Source organism: Pleurodeles waltl, chromosome 12, assembly GCF_031143425.1.
Source record: "Pleurodeles waltl isolate 20211129_DDA chromosome 12, aPleWal1.hap1.20221129, whole genome shotgun sequence".
NCBI classification, from domain to species: Eukaryota; Metazoa; Chordata; class Amphibia; order Caudata; family Salamandridae; genus Pleurodeles; species Pleurodeles waltl.
Genome location: NC_090451.1, coordinates 364,993,556 through 365,021,509, shown reverse-complemented (window position 1 = coordinate 365,021,509; position 27,954 = coordinate 364,993,556). Strand labels below are relative to the sequence as shown.

Sequence of the window (27,954 nt, the reverse complement as noted above, 5' to 3'; positions counted from 1 at the left end):
GTTTGTAGTGGGTACCTTGGGTACTTACACCAGGTCCAGTTATCCCTTATTAGTGAAATATAGTAGTGTTCTAGCAGCTTAGGCTGATAGAAGTAGCTATAGCAGAGCAGCTTAGGCTGAACTAGGAGACATGCAAAGCTCTTGGCAATACCACTTATAGTTACACGGTACTTATAGTTACACGGTACTTATACTCAAGTAAAGACAAAAGACAGTACTCTATATTACCAAAAATAAAGGTAGTTTCTGGAGGTAAGTATTATACACAATATATACACTAGACACCAAAATAAGGTAAGTAATTAGACATGATATAGTGCAAACAATAGGAAATGCTATAGAATAGAATGGAATGGGAGAAAATAGGTCTAGGGGCAACACAAACCATATACTGAGAAAGTGGAATGCGAATCATGAATTCCCACCCCCCCATCCCCCCAGACAAGTGTAGTGTGTAGAGAATCGCTGGGAGAGTAAGAATACAGTAAAGGTAAGTAAATTACCCCACCCCAGAGCCCTGAAAAGCAGGAGTAAGTTACCTTAGGACACACTACAAGTCGTGATTAGAGTTATTGCAAGAACAAAGCAAGACTGCAAACAACAAATGGTGGATTCCCAGACCTGAAGACCTGCAAAGGAAGGAGACCAAGTCCAGAAGTCGGAAGAAGTTCCAGGAAGGACAGGAGCACCTGCCAACCCAGAAGAAGGTGCAAAAGAAGAGTCCCTGGTTGAACAAAGACTGCATAAATGCAACCAAGGAAGAGGTTAGCGGGTTCCTGCATGATACACTGGATGTCCCACGAAGAGAAGTTGGATGCAGGCGAGTTTTGGCGCTGGATTTCTCCAACAAGCCTTGGTTCTGGCAAAGTTGTGTTTTTCGTCAAAGTGGTGCTATCTGGACCCAGGAGGGATCTGGGGGCCTCAACTCTGTGTGAGGAGGAAAAGGGGTCTCTCAGCACTTTAAAGAGCCCTCAGAACACCAGATAGCACCCACGGGAGTCCCAGGACACGGGGACAAAGGAGGTGCAAAATGCAATTGGTGCAGCACCACAAAAGGTCACTCGCCGCCGGAGAACTCAGCGAGTTGAGCATCACAGGATAGAGTGCTGGGGACCTGGGCAAGGCTGTGCACAAAGTAATTTTGCAAAGAGTGCGCAGAGGCCTCAGGAGGTGAAGAAGATGCGTGCACAGGGGTACTGTCGTTCTCTGGGAAGGCAAGGTCTTACCTCCTCCAAATTGGGACAGCAGGACCTCGGGACAGTCTGTGTCAAAGGGGTCCACCACCTGTGTTCCAAGGAGCAGGCTCGTCGCCAGGAGAGGAGTCCAAGGGAACCGGTTGTCGACTTAGAAAGGTGCCTTCTTGAGCGGGGAAGTGGCTCCGTCCCTCCACTGGAGATTTCTTCGATCCTTCTGGTGCAGGGTGAAGACAGGGCGTCCCCAGAGGGTGCACACTGTGGAAACTGTTGCAGTTGCTGGCTGGAGCTGAAATTGCAGAGGAAAAGTAGCCCTTCTGGATACTTTGTTGCTGTTACAAGTGGTTCCTGGAGCAGTCTGCGGTCAGTCCGAGGATGAAGTAATATATGCAGAGGATTCCTGTTGGAAACTTGAAAGCAGAATCTGAAGAGTAACTCACAGGAGAGACCCTAAATAGCCCTGAAAGGGGGATTGGCTACTTTATCAGGTATGGACCTATGAGGAGGGGTCTCTGATATCACCTGCTGACACTGGCCACTCGGAGGCCTCCAGATTGTCCCCACCCCTTGGAAAACAAGTTGGCTGAAGTCTGGGACACACCAGAGGAGCTCTGGGCACCACCCCTGGGGTGGTGATGGACAGGGGATCGGTCGCTCCCCTTTCGTTTTGTCCAGTTTCGCGTCAGAGCAGGGACTGGTGTAGGCTGGCTTATGCAAGTACGGCACCATCTGTGCTCTTCAGAGCAATTCCAGAGGTTGGGGGAGGCTACCCCTCCCCAGCCTGTAACACCTATTTCCAAAGGGTGAGGGTTTAACACCCTTCTCCCAAAGGAAATGCTTTGTTCTGCCTTCCCGGGACTGAGATGCCCAGACCCCAGGAGGGCAGAATCCTGTCTGTGAGGTGGCAGCAGCTGTAGCTGTAGCTGCAGTGCAAGCCTCAGAGAGCTGGTTTGGCAGAACTGGGGGTCCCTGGTGGAGCCCCCAGGATTCATGGAATTGGCTCCTCAATACCAGATTTGAAATGGGGAGGGGGCAATTCCATGATCTTAGACACCTAACATGGCCATATTCGGAGTTACCATTGTGAAGCTACATGCAGGTATTGACCTGTATGTAGTGCACGCCTGTAATGGCGTCCCCGCACTCAAAGTCCCGGAAATTGGCCCTGAACTATGTGGGGGCACCTATGCTAGTGTAAGAGTGCCCTCACTTTTAGTAACTTTGCACCTAACCTTCAGTAAGTGAAGGTTAGACATATAGGTGACTTATAAGTTACTTAAGTGCAGTGAAAATGGCTGTGAAATAGTGTGTGCACTGTTTCACGCAGGCTGCAATGGCAGCCCTGTGGAAGGGTTTGTCTGAGCTCCTTATGGGTGGCAAAAGAAATGCTGCAGCCCATAAGGATCTCCTGGAATCCCAATGCCCTGGGTACCATATACTAGGGAATTATAAGTGGGGTCCAGTGTGCCAATTGAAATTGGTGAATGTAGTCCCTAGCCAATAGTGACAAATGTAAAAGCAGAGAGAGCATAAGCACTGAGGTTCTGGTTAGCAGAGCCAGAGTGACACAGGCAAGCACTATACACAACACGTCATGGATTGTGAATTCGGTTTGCTGTTATTGAGCAGGTTGACCGCCATTATATAACACATGGATTGTGTTGCTGACCGATGTATTTGGCACTGTAATGAAGTGCTTGCAATATTCTGATCTTCCAGCCCTGAAGAAGTTGTTTTGGTCTTCCCCAAGACGAAACACGTGTTGGCTCTTTGGCTGTATCAGGATACTGATTATATGACATCTGGCAGAAGCAGAGGGATACTGTGATGTATTGGAGCAACCTATATCTATATAAAAAATGTGAAATTGTAAGAATAAATCACAAAGACTGGTGAACCATACTGAAGATCTAAGACATTTCTCTTTTTTTTTTATTTTTTATGGAGCTTATGATATTTGGCTATACTGATGTACATTATATTCTTCCTTACAGGTTCCAAAGAAATGTTTTACATAGATTTGATATTGACTATCTAATATATACATCACTTTAGCGAGTGCCTCATATGCTACCACTATTAAAGGTATTTGGGTTTAAATCTATAATCTATGATCTTAAAGCATGTGGGGGAGGAGGAGGATGCGAGTTAGATGTGAAGGTATGCAGGTGTCCGGATGATGGTGCTAGTACTTACTGATGGTGCTAGTGCTGAAGGGGTCATAATATCTCTTGCCTGGTCATTAGCTGAAGTGGGCATATCTTTCTTTCCAAACTTGACTGCTTTTTTTTCACCCCGCCTTCTTGGTGAGTGTTTGAGGACCTGCACCCTGGGTTTTCCCTGCGCGATTCATGGTTGGGCAGTTGAACAAATCCAGAGCTTTTTTACTCTAGGGCCTTCTCAGTTTCTCAAGTTCTGTTGCTGTTAGCTATTATTATTATTCACTATCTCAAAAAGTTTCAGACCTCCAGCGACGCCTCACTTCTCCCCTATATTGTGACAACCAATAGTTTGCAGGGGGAGGGCACAAGCAGGCTGGGCAAAGTTGTTACACAAGGTTGTTTGAGTGGAAGTAGATGTAAAAATAAAAAAATAACATAACAATAGAAGTAAAAATGGATGTCTCTCTCCTAATGTCTCCAAGAATTAGCTTGTTAATTCCTTGGCTTCTAGCTATTTTCCAAAAGCTTGCCGTCACTTGACCATCGTTCAGCCTTAATCCTCGTTGTTCCAGAGTCAACAACTGTACCTCACAATGCAAATCAGTTTATGTTAGTACATACACTTTGTGCTCCAGCTGATAGCATAGGTATAAGCAGGTAATATGAGAGTTGGTAGATGATGGGCAAGCTGGCTGCAATCTCATACACAATTTATAAGGAGCTAAATGACCATGAGGGCAGAAGAGGAACAGGTGTAAGCGGGCCAAGCCGGTACAGTACAGTAGAGCGCTTGCACGGGCCGCAACTGAACCTAGTCAGGCCGCTTCGGCGAATCCAGGGCTCTAACTGATGCAGGGAGGCATAGGCTTTTTACATCCACTGCAGCAGCTGATCGCTATCCCTGACAAACACCCCTCCCCTCTTCCATTGGATTGGGGCAGCACTTGGTATGATGGGCTCCGAAGTCACAGCAGGCAGTTGGCGGCAGGGAACTGAGTTGCAGAGGCAGACTCGCCACTGTCCTATGGGGTTGACTTATGGGGTTGTCTGGTGAGCAAGGATCGGGTTTGCTCACAATCGCTGGTGTCTCCCGCAGGTTCCAGACTTGTGCTGTTCCTGTTCATGGCCTGGTTGCTCCTCCTCCAACGTCCTCCTACATCCTCCTACGCTGTACCCTCCTATATATTAACATATGTAAATGACCCTGCCCCAGAGGCTTAAAACTATTCCGATGATATTTGATGCATCTTTCCACCTTCTATTGTAATGCATGAGGGATTATATCCAAAGTACACTCAATCATTGCACATTACATTTTTGTCATACATGCATTGTGTACACAAAGCAATCCTTTGTTCATTTTCACTAAATCAGTTTCCTTTACTATCATTGTAATTGCCATGTCATGACTTGTGTGGTCCTAATGACCATGTCATTTGTTCAATTTAACTTTTGAGCATGGGGCAGCCATCTCTGGGGCCAATCGGAGAAAATCATGATGGCTTATACTTTATTTCTAGCTTATGGTTGCTTCTCTTTAAATCTGCTGGGTCAGCAAGGTCTCGTCAGTGCTCCTGAGGCCCAGTACGTTTTGTTTTTAAGTGGATGACAGGAATGCCTTTATTATATTCCTGTATTTATTTCTGTGCCAAAGAATATAGCACAAGGCTACAATCAAAGTACCTTTGCCCTCTGATATTTGTTTCACATAGAAAGAAAAACAGGGCTGTAATTGACTCCCCTGCCGTTATAACTTTATTTCATAGAAGCAAAAACAGGGCTATAATGAGAGCAGAGCAGCCTTTAATGTTTGTGTTTATGTGAAACAAAGATCCAAAGGGTACATCCTGGGGTATTCCTTTAATATGTTGTCAGAGAGCACTAACCCTAGTCCTTCCTTGCAACAGGAGCGATGCATTCTCACTATAACAAATAATGACCACACAGTTGATGTGCAAGACAAGTAGAAGAGGGGAACAGGATAATAACTGGGGCACTGGATATTACTCTCTGCCTCCCCACTTTGCTGTTCACAGACATTTGCATATCGGAATGGATATCTAAAAGCATATAACAAGTTATTTAGTTGTCAGTCATTAGCCTCCACATCTAACTTGAACAGTGAAAGGCTGTACCTTTTTAAATGTTGCTTTGTAACTTTTCCTGAAACTGAAATCCACAGATACCCAGTAATTCAAAATGGCTACTTCCTTCTGTAAGCACGAGTTCAGACATTTTTCTTCTTGTAGTTGATTTGCAAGAAAGTCATCACATAGTGGGATATCCACTGGTGCAAACCCTTCTGCCAGACGGTGCTGACAATATGCATGTACCACTCCCTTTCCTTAACTGCAGTGATACTGCTTCAGGTGCGTTTTGAGCACTGCTTCCCTGCACCCACTGGAACATGAACTTCAGGTTCTGCTTCCTGATCAGCTTTCTGACCTGTGCTACTCGATACAAGTCCAGAGAAACACAATTTGCAGCTACTATATGAAAGTCAAACCGATTGATTAAACAGAGAGAAGAAGCATTGGCACATCCAATCTAAACCACTGTTAGCCTGGCAGTCACAAATGACAATATGGTCATTCACTCACAAGGCCTTCTTCCTCTATCTTTCAGTGGAGACCGAGAAATGCAGAGACAGAGAAACGCATTGCTTTCCACCTGTATCTGTTGAAATGGTTAACTGGGAAACATAAAAATAATATCAGTAGATAGATTGTCTATTTTATTGGATTATATAAAACTGCAATACTTGACAGTTTGCCTGAATTCCGGCAATTCATTGTCTTAAAAACGGGTTAACTCTGGAGTTGAACACAAAGGTGGGTAGAATCAAGCAATATTACATACATGCATAGGATGCTACAAAATTGGGCTAGCTGGAGAACCCCAGTTTAGGTAGTGAGCGTTCAATGTAAAAATAATCCACCAGCAAATCTAAGATGCCAGATGAAAGGGGACATACCTTGGTTTGGTTCCGTTTGTCGTTGTAAATTATGTGAAACTGTACATTTGTGAGACATTAGTTTACTTGTGTTGGTGCCTGCTTTATGTCTGGAGTATGTTCTTCTCAAATAAGATCAGACTAAAGTGTCAGGGGTTGCTCTTTTCAAATGAAACATGAGTGATATTTTAAGAGTCTACATGTTAGATTTTTTCCAGGGTCGTTCCTTGCGTGGATTGCATTTTACTTAATCATACTCAAAAGAGAGCCAGAAATAGACGTTTGAGGTCTTGTGGACTTAATAGAGGGCGGATAGCTCTAGAAAGCTATTTTTTCTACGTCCTCTCTCAAACTGTGGCGTCCCCTCAAAGAGATGCCCACTAACTTCACTAATTCTATGGAATGTTATGCATTTTTCATTAAAACAGGATGTTTTTAAAATTGTCTGAAAACTTGCCAACCCGTTCTAGACCGCAATAGTGCGCCGGTGTTGAGCATATGTTTATTACACAACACGTACCTAGATTTAATGAAAACTAAAAGGACGTTCTTTCTATAACAGTGGGGGCCAAGAAGCCACATTTTTGCGTCTCTTTGCAAGAACATGTAAAAATACCGTCTTGCACTTCTGTTAGCCTAAAACAATTTTGGGTGACCGTAATCGCAAAATGTCAATGTTTTTAAATGAGTTCACTAACGCCTCGTCCAGAAACACAGTGCGAATTTCAGTGTAAATCTTTAGTGCAAGAAAAAAGTACTTTTTTTTTGCGCAGTGCTTCTCCATGGGCTTACACCAGTGAAACCCCAGATGCATGTTGCCACAAAGTAGCAGATTTCTAAATGTGAGGTAGATAAAAATGTTGTAAATCACCTATGACAAAATCCCCCTTCTCCCCCACACATGCACGCGCGCGCACACACACACGATAATTTAAAGTACGCATTTTTTTAGAGACTGAAAATCTTAACAACTATTTACCTGACATCCTTTTAAAGATAACTAGAGCCAGAACGATAAACAAGTCCTCTGGTGTTTTCCGGCAGCATATTCTGCTTGGGCAATCCAGGACTTTGAGGAAAAAGTCCTCAGTGTTAGGGGGAGGGTGGCGACAGTAAAGGGTGTGAGTTGATAGCTTGGGATGCCAATATTATTGCATCCTCGTGAGCTCAAGGAGGTTCTTAGGCCTGCTCCAGCCAGACCCTTAGCATTGGCACTGACAAAATTGAACTCTAACATTGGTCATGGAATTATTAGCAGCATGTATATACCACATGTGAGAAATCGGGTTACTGGTTGACTAGGGTGTGAACCCTGGTCAAGCAGCAACCACAGTCCCCGTCCGGGTAAGACATAAGCAGACCTCAAATTAACCTGTGCTGAACCCACTGGTAGCTTGGCACAGAGCGGCCAGTCTTACCTTGGAGGCAATGTGGAATAGTATTTGTGCAACAGTAATGACTCTTACCCAGCCACTAACTATAGACTGACCCTAAAAACTAAACGCCCTCCCCTTACTCACATGTTTAGCCCCTGCTATTGGTGCAAGATAATTCCACAACAAAGTGTGTATGAGAGTGTAACCCTACTTAGTCCAGGGAGTTCAAAGTGCTTATTCAAAAATGTTAGGGTGTATTTAGTACCTCATGTCGGCTCGTCTCCAGAAGCAGCTGGTCTCTGTGGTTCCTCCAATTTGAATAACATAGGCGGCCAAGATCTCAGGTCGTCCTCGAGCTTATCACATATGAAGGGGGTAGCGGGCTAAGCCAGCCAATCACTATATGGCATTTCACCAAAACTAGGCCAAGGAAGACAGTTTCTGCACAATTTTTTTTTTTTTTTTTTTTGCTGAAGAAGGAAGCAAGCCTAGTAATACCTGGTGGATCCCGAGTGGCACTGCCTAACTTGAGGCTTATTCAGATTATGCAATATTGCCTTCCAATAAGGGGCTAGAGAGGGGCAAGTCCATACCATATTTATGAAGTCTGTTGTCGGAACCTTACATCCCGGGAAGCAAGCGAATCAGGTGGGGTAAATAGCATGTAAGGTATGTTTGGTGCATAAAGTTATATTTCAGCAGCTTGAATCGTACATTGGAGTAACTGTCCACTCTCCCTTGTGTACTTTTCCCCACTCTCTTGCCGCTACTAGATCCCCCAATATTTCCTCCCACTTGGTCTGAATAGTAAGTGTGGCGGTAGAGCATCCCGGAGTGCCCCTTAGATGTGGTAAATTTTTCTATGCCCTTGGGCGATATCTAGTAGCCTCAAAAAAGAGGGATCAGGAGGAATTATGGTCCAGTGTATATCCTCCTAATGGAAACGTCAAAAAATATGATACACTGTTCCAACCAGAAAGAACGGAAACTAATGGCGGGGGTCCTAAATTCTAGGAGCAAGAAACCTCACACATCCATAGGATGTCATGCTTCATCATCGGCACTGCTCCTCGTCAGACGGGCACCACCCCTGGTGGGGGGGCTCTTTGCCGGAGATCTTTTTTAATGGTGGTGCCATGACCCCAAAGGTGAATAAGTGACAGAGGAGATGAAAAGAAAGCGTGGTTAAAATTGGCTCTCAAAACCGCCACTGAGTCAATAATTTTATTAGACCAGATGGACGGTCAGGGCCAGGGTTAAAAAGTATAGTCATAAGAGTGAACTAGAAATTAAGATCAATCACTCTATAGGAAAAGTAGCAGAGGGAGGAGTTGGGGATTTTCCAAAGCCTACCCTATCATGGGTCAACATGTTTCGCATTCTGGTGGTCCATACGGATCCAGTGATGCTTCATCAGGACCTAGATGACTATGTGTATCTCCTAATTATAAGGGCCACATATGTTTCCTTAAAAAGTGTACAAATTACTGAAGACCAGAGAGTACCTTGGAGAAGTAACAGTCACTTACATAAATGCGGAACCGATAATTCCTAACTGTCGCCCTGTGAATGAAAGTACACAGGTTAAACAGGAATAAGGGCGAATCCTAACCAAATTTTAAGAGGTTGAAACGACAGATATATATCGTGGGAAAAGAAGGCAACCGTGCTATGCAGTGAAAGTGATAACTCGTGAACAACACGCATGCATTTACTCATTGTACAGGCTTACCGTCCTAAATTAGAGAACGAGCTTCCTAGGAACACATAGACCAATGGTCCAGTGCAAATGAAGTCTAAAGGGAAGATATGAGAAAGTTAAACACAAGAGGTAAAATACCAATTAGGTATCCAGGTAAATAACGGGTATAGTAGCATGGAAATGTACTGTGTAGGAGCAACACGTTCTAGTTCCTATTACGAGGGTCACAGGGAGGTGCACAACGTTGTTAAATAAAAGACCAGTAAGTAAAGTATCAACAAGAAAGTCCTTTGTAGTAGACTGGCTGGTAATCGATTGACAAGACAAAGAATAATATCTATATGCTCCTAAAGGTCAATGCAGGTAACAGAAATACAATAAAATAGAACACTGTCCTAACAAAAGGGCTTATAGAACGGGGAGAGAGAAGTCAGCAAGATTCTAGAGAAAAAGGTATACTCAATAGAATGCTATGTGCGGGTCCCTGTAGACAGTGAAACAGGTCCCGACATATATATTGAATATATTGAAATCCCCATTAGGTACTCAGGTATCCATGCCAAAGACTAATAATCATAAATGGCTGACGAGAGAAAAACTCTAAGCGAGTTGCATCAAGATAAAAAAATAAATAAGGGAAACGCGTTCCAAGCTGAGTCCCGGGGAAGCGGGACTCGGATCATCTGTGTGAACGCGTGAGTGCACTTATTGATCAAGCTGCTGAGGCCAGGCGGAAACCTACCCTGGTCCGTGGTTCCTGAAAAGTAAAGGAACACCGGCCGGGTCGGTAATAAGCTCAGCGTTCCGGAAACAATGAATCATTGTTTCCGGTATCGTAAAGGACAGGCAGTAAGGCTGCGCCCGTGCGTTGGTCTGAAGTTCATAAACAGTGAAAAAGGACTCCGACTGGAGTCCCTGGGAGTCAAAAAAGATAAATGAAGGACTCAAATGGTAAAGAGAGACAACCACGAGGGAAAATGGAAACGTGAGAGGCCATTAATGTAGTTCCATAGATAAATAGATCAAAAGATAAATAGTCTCATGATTAAGAGATAACAGCAGAACTGCCAATCCAAACCAAAATCAGTCAAAAGGCCTGAGGTAAAGGAGCCAACTCATGGAGTAAGAGATAATGGAGATCTAATGTGCAAAGATAGCATACTAAATAATCAGGAATTATGCCTTCACTAATCTAGAGATCAAAGGTGGGATTACTTAGTTAAACAATTCCATGGAATATCATCATTCAACCCTTTCACATGAGTGCATAGTTTGAACACCCATCGTTGTTCTAACTCAAATAGAGAGTCTGATGTGTTAGGTGAGTCAATTTGAAGGCCAACCCACCACATGTCATCAGGGCTATGTCTACTCTCAAGGAAGTGTAGGGACAGTTTTGTTGTGGCTCGACCACATCTGATGTTGCTGCGGTGTTCATTGATTCTAAGTTTCACTGCTCTTGTGGTCATCCCTATATATTGTAAATTACAACGGCAGGTGATCATATAAACACAAGTCTTTGTGTTGCAGTTAGTGTGTTTGACTAGTTGCCATGTACCTATGGAATCAAATTCAATGGATTTTAACCGTTTGGTGAGGGCGCATGCGTTACAAGTGCCAATAGGGAAGTGACCAGCCACAGGTGGGATACCCCATAGCGTTTGTAATTGAGGTAGTGGATGGGCGGGGCGAGGTCTGGTATGGACTAATAAATCCTTAACATTTGTGGTGCGTTTAAAAGCAAACAGAGGTTTGGGAATCTGTTCACCACCACTGCATAGAATGGACCATCTCTTATTCACAATTCTTTTAATGGAGTTGGAGAGAGGGGTAAAAGTCGATACACAGGTAAGTTTGGTGTCTATGTTCTGGGGAGTAGTAGATAGTAAATTGTCTCTGTTGCAGGATTTTGCCCGTTTATAGGCTGCCCTCACCACCGTGTCTGGATAGTGGCGATTGCCAAGTTTGTTGGACAGGTCATTAGCTTGGGAATTGAATGTGCGTACGGTACTGCAGTTCCGTCGGAGTCGGAGGAACTGGCCGTAGGGTAGATTGTCTCTCAGTGCCTTCGGGTGGTGACTCTCATACAAGAAGAGACTGTTGCGGTCTGTGGTTTTTTGGTAGGTATGAGTGTGTAATTTCCCACCCTCTATGCAAATCATGAGGTCCAAAAAAGGTATCTGAGTGTCAGAAACAGAGGATGTGAATTTCAAAAAGGGATTCAATGTATTAATCCAAGTAGCGAATGATTGTACCTCCGAAAGAGCGCCCTGCCACACGATCAAGATGTCATCAATATACCTGCGCCAGAGTTTAATGTTGGCGTGAAAAGGATTGGTGTCAGGAAGTATGAACCGTGATTCAAAGTCAAACATATACAGGCAAGCGAGACTTGGGGCCAAGGTGCTACCCATTGATGTGCCGCGAGTCTGATGAAAAAGGAGATCCTCGAACTGGAAGAAATTTTCTTTCAAGGCAAGGGATGCACAGTGCATGATAAAATGTGCCGGAGTAGTGAGTGTTTGGTTAGCCGAACAAAGAGCAGTTTCCACAACTTCTAGAGTAGCCTCTTGTGGGATGTTTGTATATAAGGCTTCAACATCCAGAGTGATAAGCGCGTGAACTTGAGTAGTTGTGTTGATAGTAGCAATCAAATTGAGGACGTCTTTAGTGTCCTTTAGATACGTAGTAGATGTCTGGACAATAGGTTGTAAAAATTTGTCACAAAAGATGGAAAGTGGTTCCAAAACGGAACTTATACCGGAGACTATAGGACGCCCTGGGGGAGGTATCTTGCCCTTATGAATCTTAGGGAGGCAGTAGAAGTAGGGGATACGTGGATTGGTAGTATCCAGGAATTCTGCCTCTTTGAGTGAGATCCATGTGTTTCCCAAGGCTTCCTCTATCATGCCTCGTATTTCGGTTTGTAATCTTAGTTGGATCGGTATTAATCTACGTGTAATAAGTAGAGTCCCCCAGTAGACGGAGGCATTCCTGTCTGTAGTCGGAGGAGTTGATTATGACCGTGGCTCCCCCTTTATCCGCAGGTTTAATGACAATACTCATATCTGATGATAATGTTTTGAGGGCATCTCTTTCAACATTGGAGATGTTGGAGAAACTCCGTTTTGGTTGTAAAGATGCCAAGTCACTTGATACTGCTTTTTCAAACGCTAGTACCTCGCAGGGCATAGAGGAGGCAGGGGGCATGAAGGTAGATGGTTTCCGGAGGCCCGTGTCTGTGGGCTGGTCAGAGTGAGGTCTGTCACCAAAGAAAAATTGCAGTCTAATCTTCCGGAAGAGATGGGACATTTCACAGTGGAGGCGAAATTGATCCTCTTTCGGTGTAGGTACAAATCCTAACCCTTTGTTCAGGACCTGTAGTTCAATTGGGGAAAGCAATCGCGATGATAGATTCACCACTAGATCCAATTCGGTGGATTCTTTCCTTGACTGCGGGTCATCATTTGTGGTTCGTCCTGGGCCCAGTGTACCCTTCTGCCTCTTCCTCTCCTTCTGTCTCTTCCCCTGCCCCGGCCGCAGCCTAAAAAAGGCAGATATGGGAGCATGGGGCGAGGTTGGTAAAATAGAAACGGTTGCTGCCATGCTAAGGGTTGTCCAGGAGGGTACTGGGGGTAATGGTAGAATGGATGGGTACCGTCATCATCCGTACTCCAACCATCGGACGAAGAGCTATTGCTATATTTCCGTGTTTTTTTTGTTGATGCAGAGGATTCATCAGAGGAAAAGGAATGTGCCTCAGTAGTAAAATCATCTGTGATGTAAGGGTAGACCTTTTCACGGCTAAACCTTGAAATGTCTTTTTGTAACTTTGTAATTTTCTGTTGAGTCAAGAACTCCCTGTTTACATTGAGTTCGGATTTGATTTCTGCTAGTCGACTCTTAAAAGCGGCCAGTGAAACTGTAGTTTTGAGAGCACCTTCCATGAGAGAAATTTGTACCGTGATGGAGTCAGCCAGACGTTTGGTAGTGTTGATAATGAGCACCAACCAATCTCTGGTACATTTCCATGCTACCTGTGCCCAGTCTTTTCTGAATGCTAAATCTTGCAAGAAAATCCTGGGCATGTTGGAAACGAGTAGACCGTTGGGGGCTATATTTGCCCTCAAATATTCGGTCATAATCGTGCCATGTAAGACGGTTTTGATAAGGTCTCTTTTGAGTGCAGACAGCTTGTCCCACTCTTCTTTAGAAGGACCCGAGGGTCCAGCGCCGTCATTTCCCAAAATAGAAGGAGTCTGTAAAATCGCAGATACTATGTCGTCGTCAAAACTAAGCCCCTGGAAATTATCCATATTAAGGGTGTTTTGAAAAATAGTAATAATCCCACAGCTAAGCTGCTGTGCTCATATACTCAAAAAAGAGGGATCAGGAGGAATTATGGTCCAGTGTATATCCTCCTAATGGAAACGTAAAAAAATATATGATACACTGTTCCAACCAGAAAGAACGGAAACTAATGGCGGGGGTCCTAAATTCTAGGAGCAAGAAAACTCTTATGACTATACTTTTTAACCTTGGCCCTGACCGTCCATCTGGTCTAATAAAATTATTGACTCAGTGGCGGTTTTGAGAGCCAATTTTAAGCACGCTTTCTTTTCATCTCCTCTGTCACTTATTCACCTTTGGGGTCACGGCACCACCATTAAAAAAGATCTCCGGCAAAGAGCCCCCCCACCGGGGTGGTGCCCGTCAGACATTGCAGTGCCGGTCTGACGAGGAGCAGTGCCGATGATGAAGCATGACATCCTATGGATGTGTGAGGTTTCTTGCTCCTAGAATTTAGGACCCCCGCCATTAGTTTCCGTTCTTTCAGGTTGGAACAGTGTATCATATATTTTTTGACGTTTCCATTAGGAGGATATACACTGGACCATAATTCCTCCTGGTCCCTCTTTTTTGAGTATATGAGCACAGCAGCTTAGCTGTGGGATTATTACTATTTTTCAAAACACACCTAATATGGATAATTTCCAGGGGCTTAGTTTTGACTACAACATAGTATCTGCAATTTTACAGACTCATTCTATTTTGGGAAATGACAGCGCTGGACCCTCGGGTCCTTCTAAAGAAGAGTGGGACAAGCTGTCTGCACTCAAAAGAGACCTTATCAAAACCGTCTTACATGGCACGATTATGACCGAATATTTGAGGGCAAATATAGCCCCCAACGGTCTACTCGTTTCCAACATGCCCAGGATTTTCTTGCAAGATTTAGCATTCAGAAAAGACTGGGCACAGGTAGCATGGAAATGTACCAGAGATTCGTTGGTGCTCATTATCAACACTTCCAAACGTCTGGCTGACTCCATCACAGTACAAATTTCTCTCATGGAAGGAGCTCTCAAAACTACAGTTTCACTGGCCGCTTTTAAGAGTCGACTAGCAGAAATCAACTCCGAACTCAATGAAAACAGGGAGTTCTTGACTCAACAGAAAATTACGAAGTTACAAAAAGACATTTCAAGGTTTAGCCGTGAAAAGGTCTACCCTTACATCACAGATGATTTTACTACTGAGGCACATTCCTTTTCCTCTGATGAATCCTCTGCATCAACAAAAAAAACACGGAAATATAGCAATAGCTCTTCGTCCGATGGTTGGAGTACGGATGATGACGGTACCCATCCATTCTACCATTACCCCCAGTACCCTCCTGGACAACCCTTAGCATGGCAGCAACCGTTTCCATTTTACCAACCTCGCCCCATGCTCCCATATCTGCCTTTTTTAGGCCGCGGCCGGGGCAGGGGAAGAGGCAGAAGGAGAGGAAGAGGCAGAAGGGTACACTGGGCCCAGGACGAACCACAAATGATAACCCGCAGTCAAGGAAAGAATCCACCGAATCGGATCTAGTGGTGAATCTATCATCGCGATTGCTTTCCCCAATTGAACTACAGGTCCTGAACAAAGGGTTAGGATTCGTACCTACACCGAAAGAGGATCCATTTTGCCTCCACTGTGAAATGTCCCATCTCTTCAGGAAGATTAGACTGCAATTTTTCTTTGGTGACAGACTTCACTCTGACCAGCCCACAGACATGGGCCTCCGGAAACCATCTACCTTCATGCCCCCTGCCTCCTCTATGCCCTGCGAGGTACTAGCGTTTGAAAAAGCAGTATCAAGTGACTTGGCATCTTTACAACCAAAACGGAGTTTCTCCAACATCTCCAATGTTGAAAGAGTTGCCCTCAAAACATTATCATCAGATATGAGTATTGTCATTAAACCTGCGGATAAAGGGGGAGCCACGGTCATAATCAACTCCTCCGACTACAGACAGGAATGCCTCCGTCTACTGGGGGACTCTACTTATTACACGCAGATTAATACCGATCCAACTAAGAGATTAGAAACCGAAATACGAGGCATGATAGAGGAAGCCTTGGGAAACACATGGATCTCACGCAAAGAGGCAGAATTCCTGGATACTACCAATCCACGTATCCCCTACTTCTACTGCCTCCCTAAGATTCATAAGGGCAAGATACCTCCCCCAGGGTGTCCTATAGTCTGCGGTATAGGTTCCGTTTTGGAACCACTTTCCATCTTTTGTGACAAATTTTTGCAACCTATTGTCCAGACATCTTCTATGTATCTAAAGGACACTAAAGACGTCCTCAATTTGATTGCTACTATCAACTCAACTACTCAAGTTCACGCGCTTATCACTCTGGATGTTGAAGCCTTGTATACAAACAACCCACAAGAGGCTACTCTAGAAGTTGTGGAAACCGCTCTTTGTTCGGCTAACCAAACACTCACTACTCCGGCACATTTTATCATGCACTGTGCATCCCTCGCCTTGAAAGAAAATTTCTTCCAGTTCGAGGATCTCCTTTTTCATCAGACTCGCGGCACATCAATGGGTAGCACCTTTGCCCCAAGTCTCGCTTGCCTGTATATGTTTGACTTTGAATCACGGTTCATGCTTCCTGACACCAATCCTTTTCACGCCAACATTAAACTCTGGCGCAGGTATATTGATGACATCTTGATCGTGTGGCAGGGCGCTCTTTCGGAGGTACAATCATTCGCTACTTGGATTAATACATTGAATCCCTTTTTGAAATTCACATCCTCTGTTTCTGACACTCAGATACTTTTTTTTGGACCTCATGATTTGCATAGAGGGTGGGAAATTACACACTCATACCTACCAAAAAACCACAGACCGCAACAGTCTCCTCTTGTATGAGAGTCACCACCCGAAGGCACTGAGAGGCAATCTACCCTACGGCCAGTTCCTCCGACTCCGACGGAACTGCAGTACCGTACGCACATTCAATTCCCAAGCTAATGACCTGTCCAACAAACTTGGCAATCACCACTATCCAGACACGGTGGTGAGGGCAGCCTATAAACGGGCAAAATCCTGCAACAGAGACAATTTACTATCTACTACTCCCCAGAACACAGACACCAAACTTACCTGTGTATCGACTTTTACCCCTCTCTCCAACTCCATTAAAAGAATTGTGAATAAGAGATGGTCCATTCTATGCAGTGGTGGTGAACAGATTCCCAAACCTCTGTTTGCTTTTAAACGCACCACAAATGTTAAGGATTTATTAGTCCATACCAGACCTCGCCCCGCCCATCCACTACCTCAATTACAAACGCTATGGGGTATCCCACCTGTGGCTGGTCACTTCCCTATTGGCACTTGTAACGCATGCGCCCTCACCAAACGGTTAAAATCCATTGAATTTGATTCCATAGGTACATGGCAACTAGTCAAACACACTAACTGCAACACAAAGACTTGTGTTTATATGATCACCTGCCCTTGTAATTTACAATATATAGGGATGACCACAAGAGCAGTGAAACTTGGAATCAATGAACACCGCAGCAACATCAGATGTGGTCGAGCCACAACAAAACTGGCCCTACACTTCCTTGAGAGTAGACCTAGCCCTGATGACATGTGGTGGGTTGTCCTTCAAATTGACTCATGTAACACATCAGACTCTCTATTTGAGTTAGAACAACGATGGGTGTTCAAACTACGCACTCATGTGAAAGGGTTGAATGATGATATTCCATGGAATTGTTTAACTAAGTAATCCCACCTTTGATCTCTAGATTAGTGAAGGCATAATTCCTGATTTTTTTACTATGCTATCTTTGCACATTAGATCTCCATTATCTCTTACTCCATTAGTTGGCTCCTTTACCTCAGGTCTTTTGACTGATTTTGGTTTGGATTGGCAGTTCTGCTGTTATCTCTTAATCATGAGACTATTTATCTTTTGATCTATTTATCTATGGAACTACATTAATGGCCTCTCACGTTTCCATTTTCCCTCGTAGTTGTCTCTCTTTACCATTTGAGTCCTTCATTTATCTTTTTTGACTCCCAGGGACTCCAGTCGGAGTCCCTTTTCACTGTTTATGAACTTCAGACAAACGCACGGGCGCAGCCTTACTGCCTGACCTTTACGATACCGGAAACAATGATTCATTGTTTCCGGAACGCTGAGCTTATTACCGACCCGGCCGGTGTTCCTTTACTTTTCAGGAACCACGGACCAGGGTAGGTTTCCGCCTGGCCTCAGCAGCTTGATCAAGTAAGTGCACTCACGCGTTCACACAGATGATCCGAGTCCCGCTTCCCCGGGACTCGGCTTGGAACGCGTTTCCCTTATTGATTTTTTTATCTTGATGCAACTCGCTTAGAGTTTTTCTCTCGTCAGCCATTTATGATTATTAGTCTTTGGGATGGATACCCGAGTACCTAATGGGGATTTCAATATATTCAATATATATGTCGGGACCTGTTTCACTGTCTACAGGGACCCGCACATAGCATTCTACTGAGTATACCTTTTTCTCTAGAATCTTGCTGACTTCTCTCTCCCCGTTCTATTAGCCCTTTTGTTAGGACAGTGTTCTATTTTATTGTATTTCTGTTACCTGCATTGATCTTTAGGAGCGCATAGATATTATTCTTTGTCTTGTCAATCGATTACCAGCCAGTCTACTACAAAGGACTTTATTGTTGATACTTTACTTACTGGTCTTTTATTTAACAACGTTGTGCACCTCCCTGTGACCCTCGTAATAGGAACTAGAACTTGTTGCTCCTACACAGTACATTTCCATGCTACTATACCCGTTATTTACCTGGATACCTAATTGGTATTTTACCTCTCGTGTTTAACTTTCTCTTATCTTCCCTTTAGACTTCATTTGCGCTGGACCATTGGTCTATGTGTTCCTAGGAAGCTCGTTCTCTAATTTAGGACGGTAAGCCTGCACAATGAGTAAATGCATGCGTGTTGTTCACGAGTTATCACTTTCACTGCATAGCACGGTTGCCTTCTTTTCCCACGATATATATCTGTCGTTTCAACCTCTTAAAATTTGTTTATGATTCGCCCTTATTCCTGTTTAACCTGTGTACTTTCATTCACAGGGCGACAGTTAGGAATTATCGGTTCCGCATTTATGTAAGTGACTGTTACTTCTCCAAGGTACTCTCTGGTCTTCAGTAATTTGTACACTTTTTAAGGAAACATATGTGGCCCTTATAATTAGGAGATACACATAGTCATCTAGGTCCTGATGAAGCATCACTGGATCCGTATGGACCACCAGAATGCGAAACATGTTGACCCATGATAGGGTAGGCTTTGGAAAATCCCCAACTCCTCCCTCTGCTACTTTTCCTATAGAGTGATTGATCTTAATTTCTAGTTCACTCTTATGACTATACTTTTTAACCTTGGCCCTGACCGTCCATCTGGTCTAATAAAATTATTGACTCAGTGGCGGTTTTGAGAGCCAATTTTAACCACGCTTTCTTTTCATCTCCTCTGTCACTTATTCACCTTTGGGGTCACGGCACCACCATTAAAAAAGATCTCCGGCAAAGAGCCCCCCCACCAGGGGTGGTGCCCGTCAGACATTGCAGTGCCGGTCTGACGAGGAGCAGTGCCGATGATGAAGCATGACATCCTATGGATGTGTGAGGTTTCTTGCTCCTAGAATTTAGGACCCCCGCCATTAGTTTCCGTTCTTTCTGGTTGGAACAGTGTATGATATATTTTTTGACGATATCTAGTAGCGTCCTCAGGGTGGTAGATCGAGGCGGTGCTTTGGAGAAAGTCATCCACGCCGTATTGGAGGTATTGTCCTGTACCCACAGAGGAGTCTATGGCTTCTTCCTGTGTGACTAGCTGCCCTCCAGGATAGGATTTCCCCATAGCATCTCTTAATTGACGTTGAGTCAGCAATGTTTTGAAAGAGTTGCACAACCCAGAGTGGCATGTCTGGGGCATAGCAGGCGCAACAAATCACCCTTCGGACTGATCTCTTCCAAACACCTGCCACCAATCGAATGATACCGGGAAAGCTGGAAGGAAATTGCCAGCTACACAGTAGCAGGACACGGAGAGAGTTTCCCTCATGAGTGCCCTGTAGTAGCTGTCTTTCCCAGGTATGTTCTGGGTCAAGCCAATGAATCTCCTGCTGGAGGTGCGCCGCCTTGTAATAGAGCTCCAGCCCCAAGATGCCCTGACCCCATGTTCTATGCAGGGTGGTTAATTTGACATGTCTACATTTTTTTCCCCAGGGAAGATCCACTATGAGACTAGGGTGTGAAAATAATGTATAGGGTTCGCATACAGGGTACTTTGAAGTGCATAGAGGCACTGCAGTAAGATCATTTTTACAATGGCTATCCTGTCCATGAGAGAAAGTTGTAAATCTTTCCTGAAACTGGTTGATCCTCGGAGCCCTTCCACCACTCTTCAAACATTTAAAGCCAGATAAGTTGAGGATGTGTGTGTCAAGTGGACACCCAGATACTGTACAGAACCAGTCGTCCAGGGGAATCCCACCTCAGGAAGCTCCTCTTTGGGTACCCCCACAATCCTACCTTTGGGAAATAATTTAGATTTCTCTGGGCTGACTCAGAGTTCTGACAGCCCTCCAAATTCATGCATGACAATAAGTAGAATAGTTGCCAAGTCAGCTGGATGTCGCAAATGCACTAGGGCGTCGTCAGCATAAAAGATGTCATGATTGATCACCCCCCCCAACCCGTGTCCTCTCCCACAGACCCATCATTCATCTCAGGGTTACTGCTAGGGGCTCCATGGCATAAGTAAATGGGAGGGTCGAGAGAGGACACCCCTACCTGGTGCCCCTACTCGGTGGAAGGACTCAGTGGCCACACCACCCAAACGTATGTGGGCATAGGGGTCTGAGTAGGGAAGACAGTTCAGGTGAATAAATCTGGGGCCTAAGCCCACCTTAAACAATACATGCCATCGGTATGTCCAAGTTAGGGAATCAACTGACTGCTCAATGTCTAATAGAGGTAGAGCATAGACATCATCATAGAGCTGTGTGGCATGGTAGACCTGAGCTAAGTGTTGGAGATTGTGAAGAGTTTTACGGGATGAATCCTGATTTATCTGTGTGGACCAAACCGGGCAACTGCGGAAGCAGGCATGCGGCCAGAACAAGGAGTTTCATATTGATGTTTAGAAGTGATATGGATTGATATGTCAAGGTGATCGTCAGGTCCCCACCTGTTTTGGGGACCATTTCAATCTATGCTTCACGCTTGGTGGCTGGTAAGCCTCCAGTGCATAGTGCCTCTATGTACACCTCAAAGAGCCTGTTGGCTACAACAAACGCATATTTGTGATAAAATTCAGATGGCAGACTAGTGGGGAACCCTTTTACATCCCTGAGACTCCGATCAGGAGGCCAGCAGGCTAGCCCTTAGTCAGTCTGAGGTCCTGGGTTCAAGATGAAGATGCAGGTCCAATTTTCTTCCCCCAGGCAGCAGGGCAGCAGTCCAGCAGAGTGGCAGTCCTTGCAGCAGCACAGCAGTCCCTCTTCCTGTCCCGGCAGAGTATCCACAGGTCCAGAAGTGTACTGAAGAGTTGGTGCCTGAGGCCCAGTATTTATATACAATTGTGCCTTTGAAGTGAGGAGAAGCTTCTTGAGGCATGCCTTCGAAGTGCAAAGATGGCTTATGTCCTCTGCCCTGGTTCCAGACCAACTTCATGGGCTATGCAGTCCTTTGTGTGGAGACAGGACACAGCCTATTCAAGTGTAAGTGAGACTGGGCCCAGCACCTCCCGCCCATCCCACCAGCGATGGACCATCCAGGCACACCTAAGCTAGCCATTCTGTGTGGCTGTCTAGGAGAAATACATAAAGCCCAACTGTCAGCTACACCCAGTCATCTGACCCAGACTCCGGCTGCAGGCACCAAATGGCTAAGGCAAGCAAAAGCCAACTTTCTAAAAGTGGCATTTTAAGAACTGCAATTTAAAATGTTACTTTGCCATAAGTTAGGTTTTTAAATTGCAGTTCCAGAGACACCAAACATGAAGGGGGATACTTGATCCCGTTTTAAAATTACATTTATAAAATGTAATAAGGTAATTCCAATGTTATCCTATGGGAGAGGTAGGCCTTGAAGTAGTGAAAAACTGATCTTAAGCGTTCTTCACTACCAGGACATGTAAAACATACATGCCCTCTTCCCCTCTTTTAAAAAAAAAAAATACATTGTGCCCTGCCCTCCGAGTTGTCCAGGGTCTTTCCTAGGGGTGACTTGTATGTTTTAAAAAGGATGGCTCGAGCTTGACAAAAGGTTTACTTTGGCAGGTCGACATTGGAGCTCAAAACTTCATGCACACAGGCTATAGTGACTGGCCTGATGCATGTTCATAGGGGGATACTGATGTGTTTCTTCTTCCAAGTATGACTGGAGTTGAATACAAATCAAATTGACTCATAGAAGAAAAGCAGTGCCTAACAAACCAGGCACCAACAGCTTCTCTTTCTTCATCACAACCTTCCTATGTCACCAAGCAGATCTCATACATAGGGACATTCCGTGTTCCTGAAAGATGCTTCTATCATGTACACTTCAAACCAAACATGTCACATTATAACAGCTACTTAAGTGGTGGCACAGTCAGTGCAGCAGACCAACAAGTAGCATTTAGTTACAGACTCTGGGCACATGTAGTGCCACTTTACTAGGGACTTATAAGTAATAAATATGCCAGTTGGGGATAGACCAATGTTACCATGGTTTATGCAGAGAGCACAATCACTTTAGGACTGGTTAGGAGTGATAAAGTGCACAAAAAGTCCTAAGGCAAAATGTTTGGGGATGACACTGCGGAAAGGGACAAGTCCAGCACCACACGCTGTCTATCTAGGTGGCACCATTCCATCTACATTAATGAAGAAACTCCAACATCTGCTGTCACTTGTAATTGCAGTGATTGCATATAGCTTGTTGTCACAGAGTTTCATACTCCCTTAGATCACTCGGTCACTGAAAAGACATATATGAGCCCACCGGGCCAATCAAATTTTAGACCTATAATTGGGGAACCTCTTTCCTTTCTCAGATCTGGTGAAAGGCAGACAATAAACAACTGACCCGACATCTTGGGGACAGTGATCTTCCAGTGCACTTGCAGTCTAGTTTTAGACACCCCCCCACCCCCCAACTACAGAAAATAAATAATTATAAAGAGCATTGTTTTGAACAAAATTGCCAGGTGTTTCTAAAGAACAGCAAGGAGGGTTTATTTGGTCCTAGATCTGATGGAGTGCAATTCTTGTGACAAAACTTTAGTTTGCAAATATTTAATAGGATAATTATCTGGCTGACATTTCTGACATATTTAAGTGCCATTAGAGACTTGCGTGTGGAAGTGTACAGTTTAAAGTAAATTCTTGGCTTGACAATGCAGCATGTCTGCTGACTCGTTGTTGTCAATCCCTTAAACAATATATTGGGCGGATTTTGGCTGCGCCAAGAGCAGTGTTTCTCTCATACCTCGTGCTGTTGGCTGTATGGTGTATTAATCTACCACAATGGAATAATACCATTCTAGCACATGAACCACTATTTTATATATCAGTAGTACAGTGAATAATTGCACATAACATTTTTTATCCCATGCGTGTGGTGCAGAATGAAAGTTACTGTTTTGTGTGTGTTTTTTTCATTTAAGCAGACTGTTTTTTAAAGTGTTTGTCTGAACTCAAAATACAACTCAGATCTATTAGCTTTGCCAATACTTGCTTTAAGATTTGTATATACTTATTGTAGCAACCAGAACAATTTACTAGGTTGTCTTTGTTTTGTAAGTGGGCATCCAGTGAAACTGTTCTTGCTCAAAGAGAAGTGAAGAAAAGAGTACATTTTCTAGATGGCCTCATATCCTCATGGATTCCGTTCCTTCCTTCTTGAAGCCATTGCAATCGATCTCTTAAGTCCAATTGGTTCAATTAAGGATAACGGGGACTATAACTGTCAGAATGCACTGGATTGTAAAGGTAAAGGCCTTGAGAAATCTACTTGCCCACGCAGTTTTTGTCAGGGCAGTCTATTTTTAGGGCCTGTTGCCCCATTCTAGTGAGAGCTCGAGCTGGCAAAGAGCAGGTGTTCTGTTCATTCAGAAAGTGAATGAGCAATAAAGATGCCTTTAAGTCTTGTTTTTATCTTGTCCTATTTGATGTGTCTGATCTGCTGTTGTCAAATGTCAGCTTATGCTTTCTTACAAATTGCTGCTGATTTTATCCTGGAGCTGGTTGGTGTCTACTGTGTTTTCTCTCACTGCAAACTTAGACGTTTTTGTAAACTGTCTGACAATCGTGCTGGGCTGCTGGAGTGTGAAATGAAAAGCTGTTGGATGTCAAATTTGTTTTATAACGCACAACATTTACGCAGTTTGCAATTGAACTGTACAAATATTTCAAAATATATCTGTAGTTTGAAAGCACTTTTTTGTAATTCTGAAGTGCGATGGAAGCAAAGATTTAAAGAGGATCAACACAAATCAGAACACCTTACTTGGTGAGGTGCAAATAATAAATATTGGCTGGAACCAGATTTCCACACGTATGTTTATATACCTTTAACAGTAAAACCGTGTGTCAGTGAGAACGTTTTTAGCCATTTCAATAGAAAAGTGTGCTTTCTGTAAATATCAGTGCACTACCAAGTCATGCTTTACAAATATGTTCATTAAAAGTGAGAATTTTTAAACATGAACTGAGAAACATTCCTGGCCCGCCCTGATAGCAATGCTTTTAGTAAACTAAGAGGGAAGTCAAGGATCATTTGTACATGGAACAATCAAACAAGAGTGTTTTGTACAGCAGACCTTGTGAACTCAGACTTGAAGTTGCTTGCATAAGTGATGAAGACAAAAGGGACTCAATGTAATAAAATATTTGCCTACGATGATACAGTTTGAGACCAGCTCATGTGTCAAACAAATTGCAGTAAGATTGAGTTGATTAATCAAGTACCTCGACCAGCAAGCCAAGTAACATTTTATGATATTTTTTTTAGGCCTGAGGTAAGTTAAAGAGGTATGATGTGATGTTCCTGATTATATGGAGTTGTCTGATAAGATTAGATAAAGTGGTTATCTCTAAGTGCATCAAGCAAATTCTCGAACTAGAATAAGTTCCATTCCAATGCCGTTTAAGGTAAAGGTGTAAGAAAATGAGCTGCACGATTGGTGCTAGCTAACATCCAGAATCTGAAATAGTTTACTGATTGGACCTCATTTGCTTGAGTTTGATTTTGTTTTAGTACACATGAACTTTAGTTTTAAATACAGGACTCCGTGCATTTAGTATGTTCAGTGGTCTAATTGTTTTGTATTTGTTCTTGAAGGAGTATTTGGTGAAACTTTCAGGTTTACCCAAGAAAAGCTACGAGAGCTATTTGAAGTCCTTTGAGTGTTTGCTGGGCGTGGACTCCCACCTAGGGATCCGGGAGCTGGCTGTACAGTATGGCTGCCTGGAGGCAGTGAACACCGCTTCAAAGATACTGCAGAGGTAGGGAGCTTGGTGGCAGATTTATCCCAGGTGAAACCCAGATCAGGGATGCACAATGTTGGCTAACATTTGCAATCCTACAGATGGTAAACATGCAGTTTTCTTGTGGTTTGAACCGTATTGACTTCCACACTTTCTGAATATTCGTCTAAGGCGTCTATCTGTACATGGGGCCTGTCATGAAAAGGCAAAGCTATTTTTAAAATTACTTTTACTAGATGTGGGAGGTCATTTGTTAAATAGATGCATTGCCAGTCGCAGCTCGCTTCGCTCATAACGGGCGGGTGCGGCGCGCAGGAGTTGGGCGAGGGGTCGGTGGGAGGACCTAAAATTGAATTAAAATAAATAAATATATATATTAATGAACACTTACCTTTTTGACGCCATCCCGTGCTCCTCTTCCCTGCTGACTGCAGGCAGGCACAGGCTTCCAGCCTGCCCTGCGGCCAATCATGACGCTGCTCAAAGCAGCATCAGGATTGGCTGGGAGCACCCAGCCAGACTTGGAGCCTGTGCAGGCTCTCTCCACCCCGGCAACTGTGTTGCTGGGCTGGAGAGAGCCTACCGCGCAAGTGTTTGGCCGGCTCGAGACAGCTGGCTAAACATACATGCACAGTGAGGGAGAGTGCTGACCGCTTCCCCCTCACTGCTCCTCATCCCAGATGCCCCGCCCCTTTCACAACGAGGGGATAATAAACAGTTTATTATCCCCTCGTGAAAGTTTTGCAGCTTCTGCTGTTGGGGAGGGGACGAGGCTCCTCTGCCCTAACGGAGGAGCTGCCCCTGTGCATTGTAGGATTTTAAATTGTACTAATACCATGTACACACAGGCACACGATGCTGGACAGTCGTTTATTGTTACCATACAATGCACAAGTGCTCTGAGGACCGTTAATGTTGGTCTCTCTCCGGCCTCCGTCCTACTGCCTTTCTCCTTTCTTTTAGCCTTTTGAGAGGCACCATCACTCGCACAGCAAGATTAGGTGTGCAGGGCACCGAAGCGCGTGACATCAGCCTCCACATAAAGCTCACTCAGTAAACTGAGCATCAATGAAGGAGGCCGAGAGATAGGGAAGGAGCCTTTACCCAGACAAAAAGCATGTATCTGTTTCCATGCATGATTGAAGGTTGGTCTGTCAAGAACATTACTATACTCTGTAGTGCTGCACCAAAGGTATAATTATCCAAACCTAGTTACACTACCTCTTTCTCTCTCCACTCTTCCACTCTTTCTCGTTGTGCATGCCTCATTCCTATTGCTAGCCCTTCTTTTCTTCACATGCCTCTACATTTGTCTCTTCTTTAACCACTCACCACAATTCACACCCATTTTGTGCTCTCTTCCTCACTGCTCTTTTCCTCTTTACTAATCCATCTCTTCTCTCCTTCCCTCCTGTCTTTTATTCTCTTTCCCTACCTCCTCCTTTCTTTACTTTGCTGCATTCCCTCCATGATTCCTCACTGTGTCTCCACCTCAGACCTCTCCATACAACAAAACACACATGGCACTATTTTGAGCTGACTTCAGGGCAACGGGCCAGAGCTATCACTTTTGTAGTAGGTGAAGTGCCACAGTTTGCTGGAGGCTCTTAGGGGCCTTCTGCACCCAGTGCTGGATGTTCATTCTACCCATAAGGAGTCCTGAGTGCCAATTTTCCATGCAAGCATAAGGGCCATCCATAGCCTTACTGTATCCCTGCAGGGGAAGCAAACACATGGGTTTCGCTCAAGCGTCTGTGTGCCTTGCCCACACCTGTCTGGGCAGGTCTTTATTCACTATACATACATTGGGGCGGACCCAGGAGCAAAATCTGGCAGGTGTTTATGTCCAGCATCTCGCACACGTGCTATATATGTCATCCGCATGGGAGACATGAAGGAGAGGCATGTATCAAGTGCCTGGTATGTGCGAGACCTGTGCACTGCTGCAACTGTATTAGAGATACCAGCCACTTAGCAACTTCGCCACTGCTGGTGTAAGGCTTCCTGTCAGTAGGCTGAGGATTCTGCAGCAAAACCATACCTAGAAACTCTGCAGGTTAACTGGCCAGTTGCTCTGAGGCCTGATGCTGATGTTGGCAGGCCCAGTGGCTAAAAGCGGTTATCCTCTGCCTAGCTCCCAGTCTCACTTGCCTATGTTTTTTATGGTCTGACTTGACAGTGTAGCTGTCTCCAGAAAATTAAGTGAGCATCACTAGAAAGGTCTTTGGCTCCCCGCATGCTGAGAACCAGAAGTACTAGTTTTGATTGGGCAGTAGTTGTGTGGTTCTACAAAAAAAGTGCTTTCCCTCCACCAGCTGTGATCATTTTTTTAAATGTATCCAGCTGTCTGCATTTGAACCTTTAGGGACACACATGACATTATAATGCTGTAAAAGCGTCTTACTTAACTAGATCGTTTATGGTGTTTGTCTTTCTCTGGTAGCAGCAGAGAAGGCAGTCATTAACCTTGTTGGAGATGGGGTCTCTAGTTGGCAGTGGTTTGCACCCTGCCCAAGTAGGGACCCTGAGTCCAGTCAGGGTGTATACACCCCTTCCACCCACACCACACACCAGTTTAGAAAAATAGTCAATATTTACCTGAGTAAAACAAGACCAAAACAACAGAAATCCAACATACACAAGTAAATATACAAATATTCAATGAGTAAATCCTAGTATATCACTTAGCCCCAGTTGGAGCTATTGTGTTTCTATCGC

The 27,954-nt window shown here is 44.3% G+C and overlaps 1 protein-coding gene across 1 annotated transcript in view; it reads left to right on the top strand.

Annotated features, from left to right (window-relative positions):
* ORC6 (origin recognition complex subunit 6) overlaps nucleotides 1-27,954 on the top strand; it is a 93,374-nt gene that overhangs the window by 45,971 nt on the left and 19,449 nt on the right. The window contains exon 3 of the mRNA XM_069216633.1: nucleotides 25,091-25,254. Coding sequence (XP_069072734.1) covers nucleotides 25,091-25,254 — 164 coding nt within the window. The remainder of the gene's footprint in view (nucleotides 1-25,090; nucleotides 25,255-27,954) is intronic.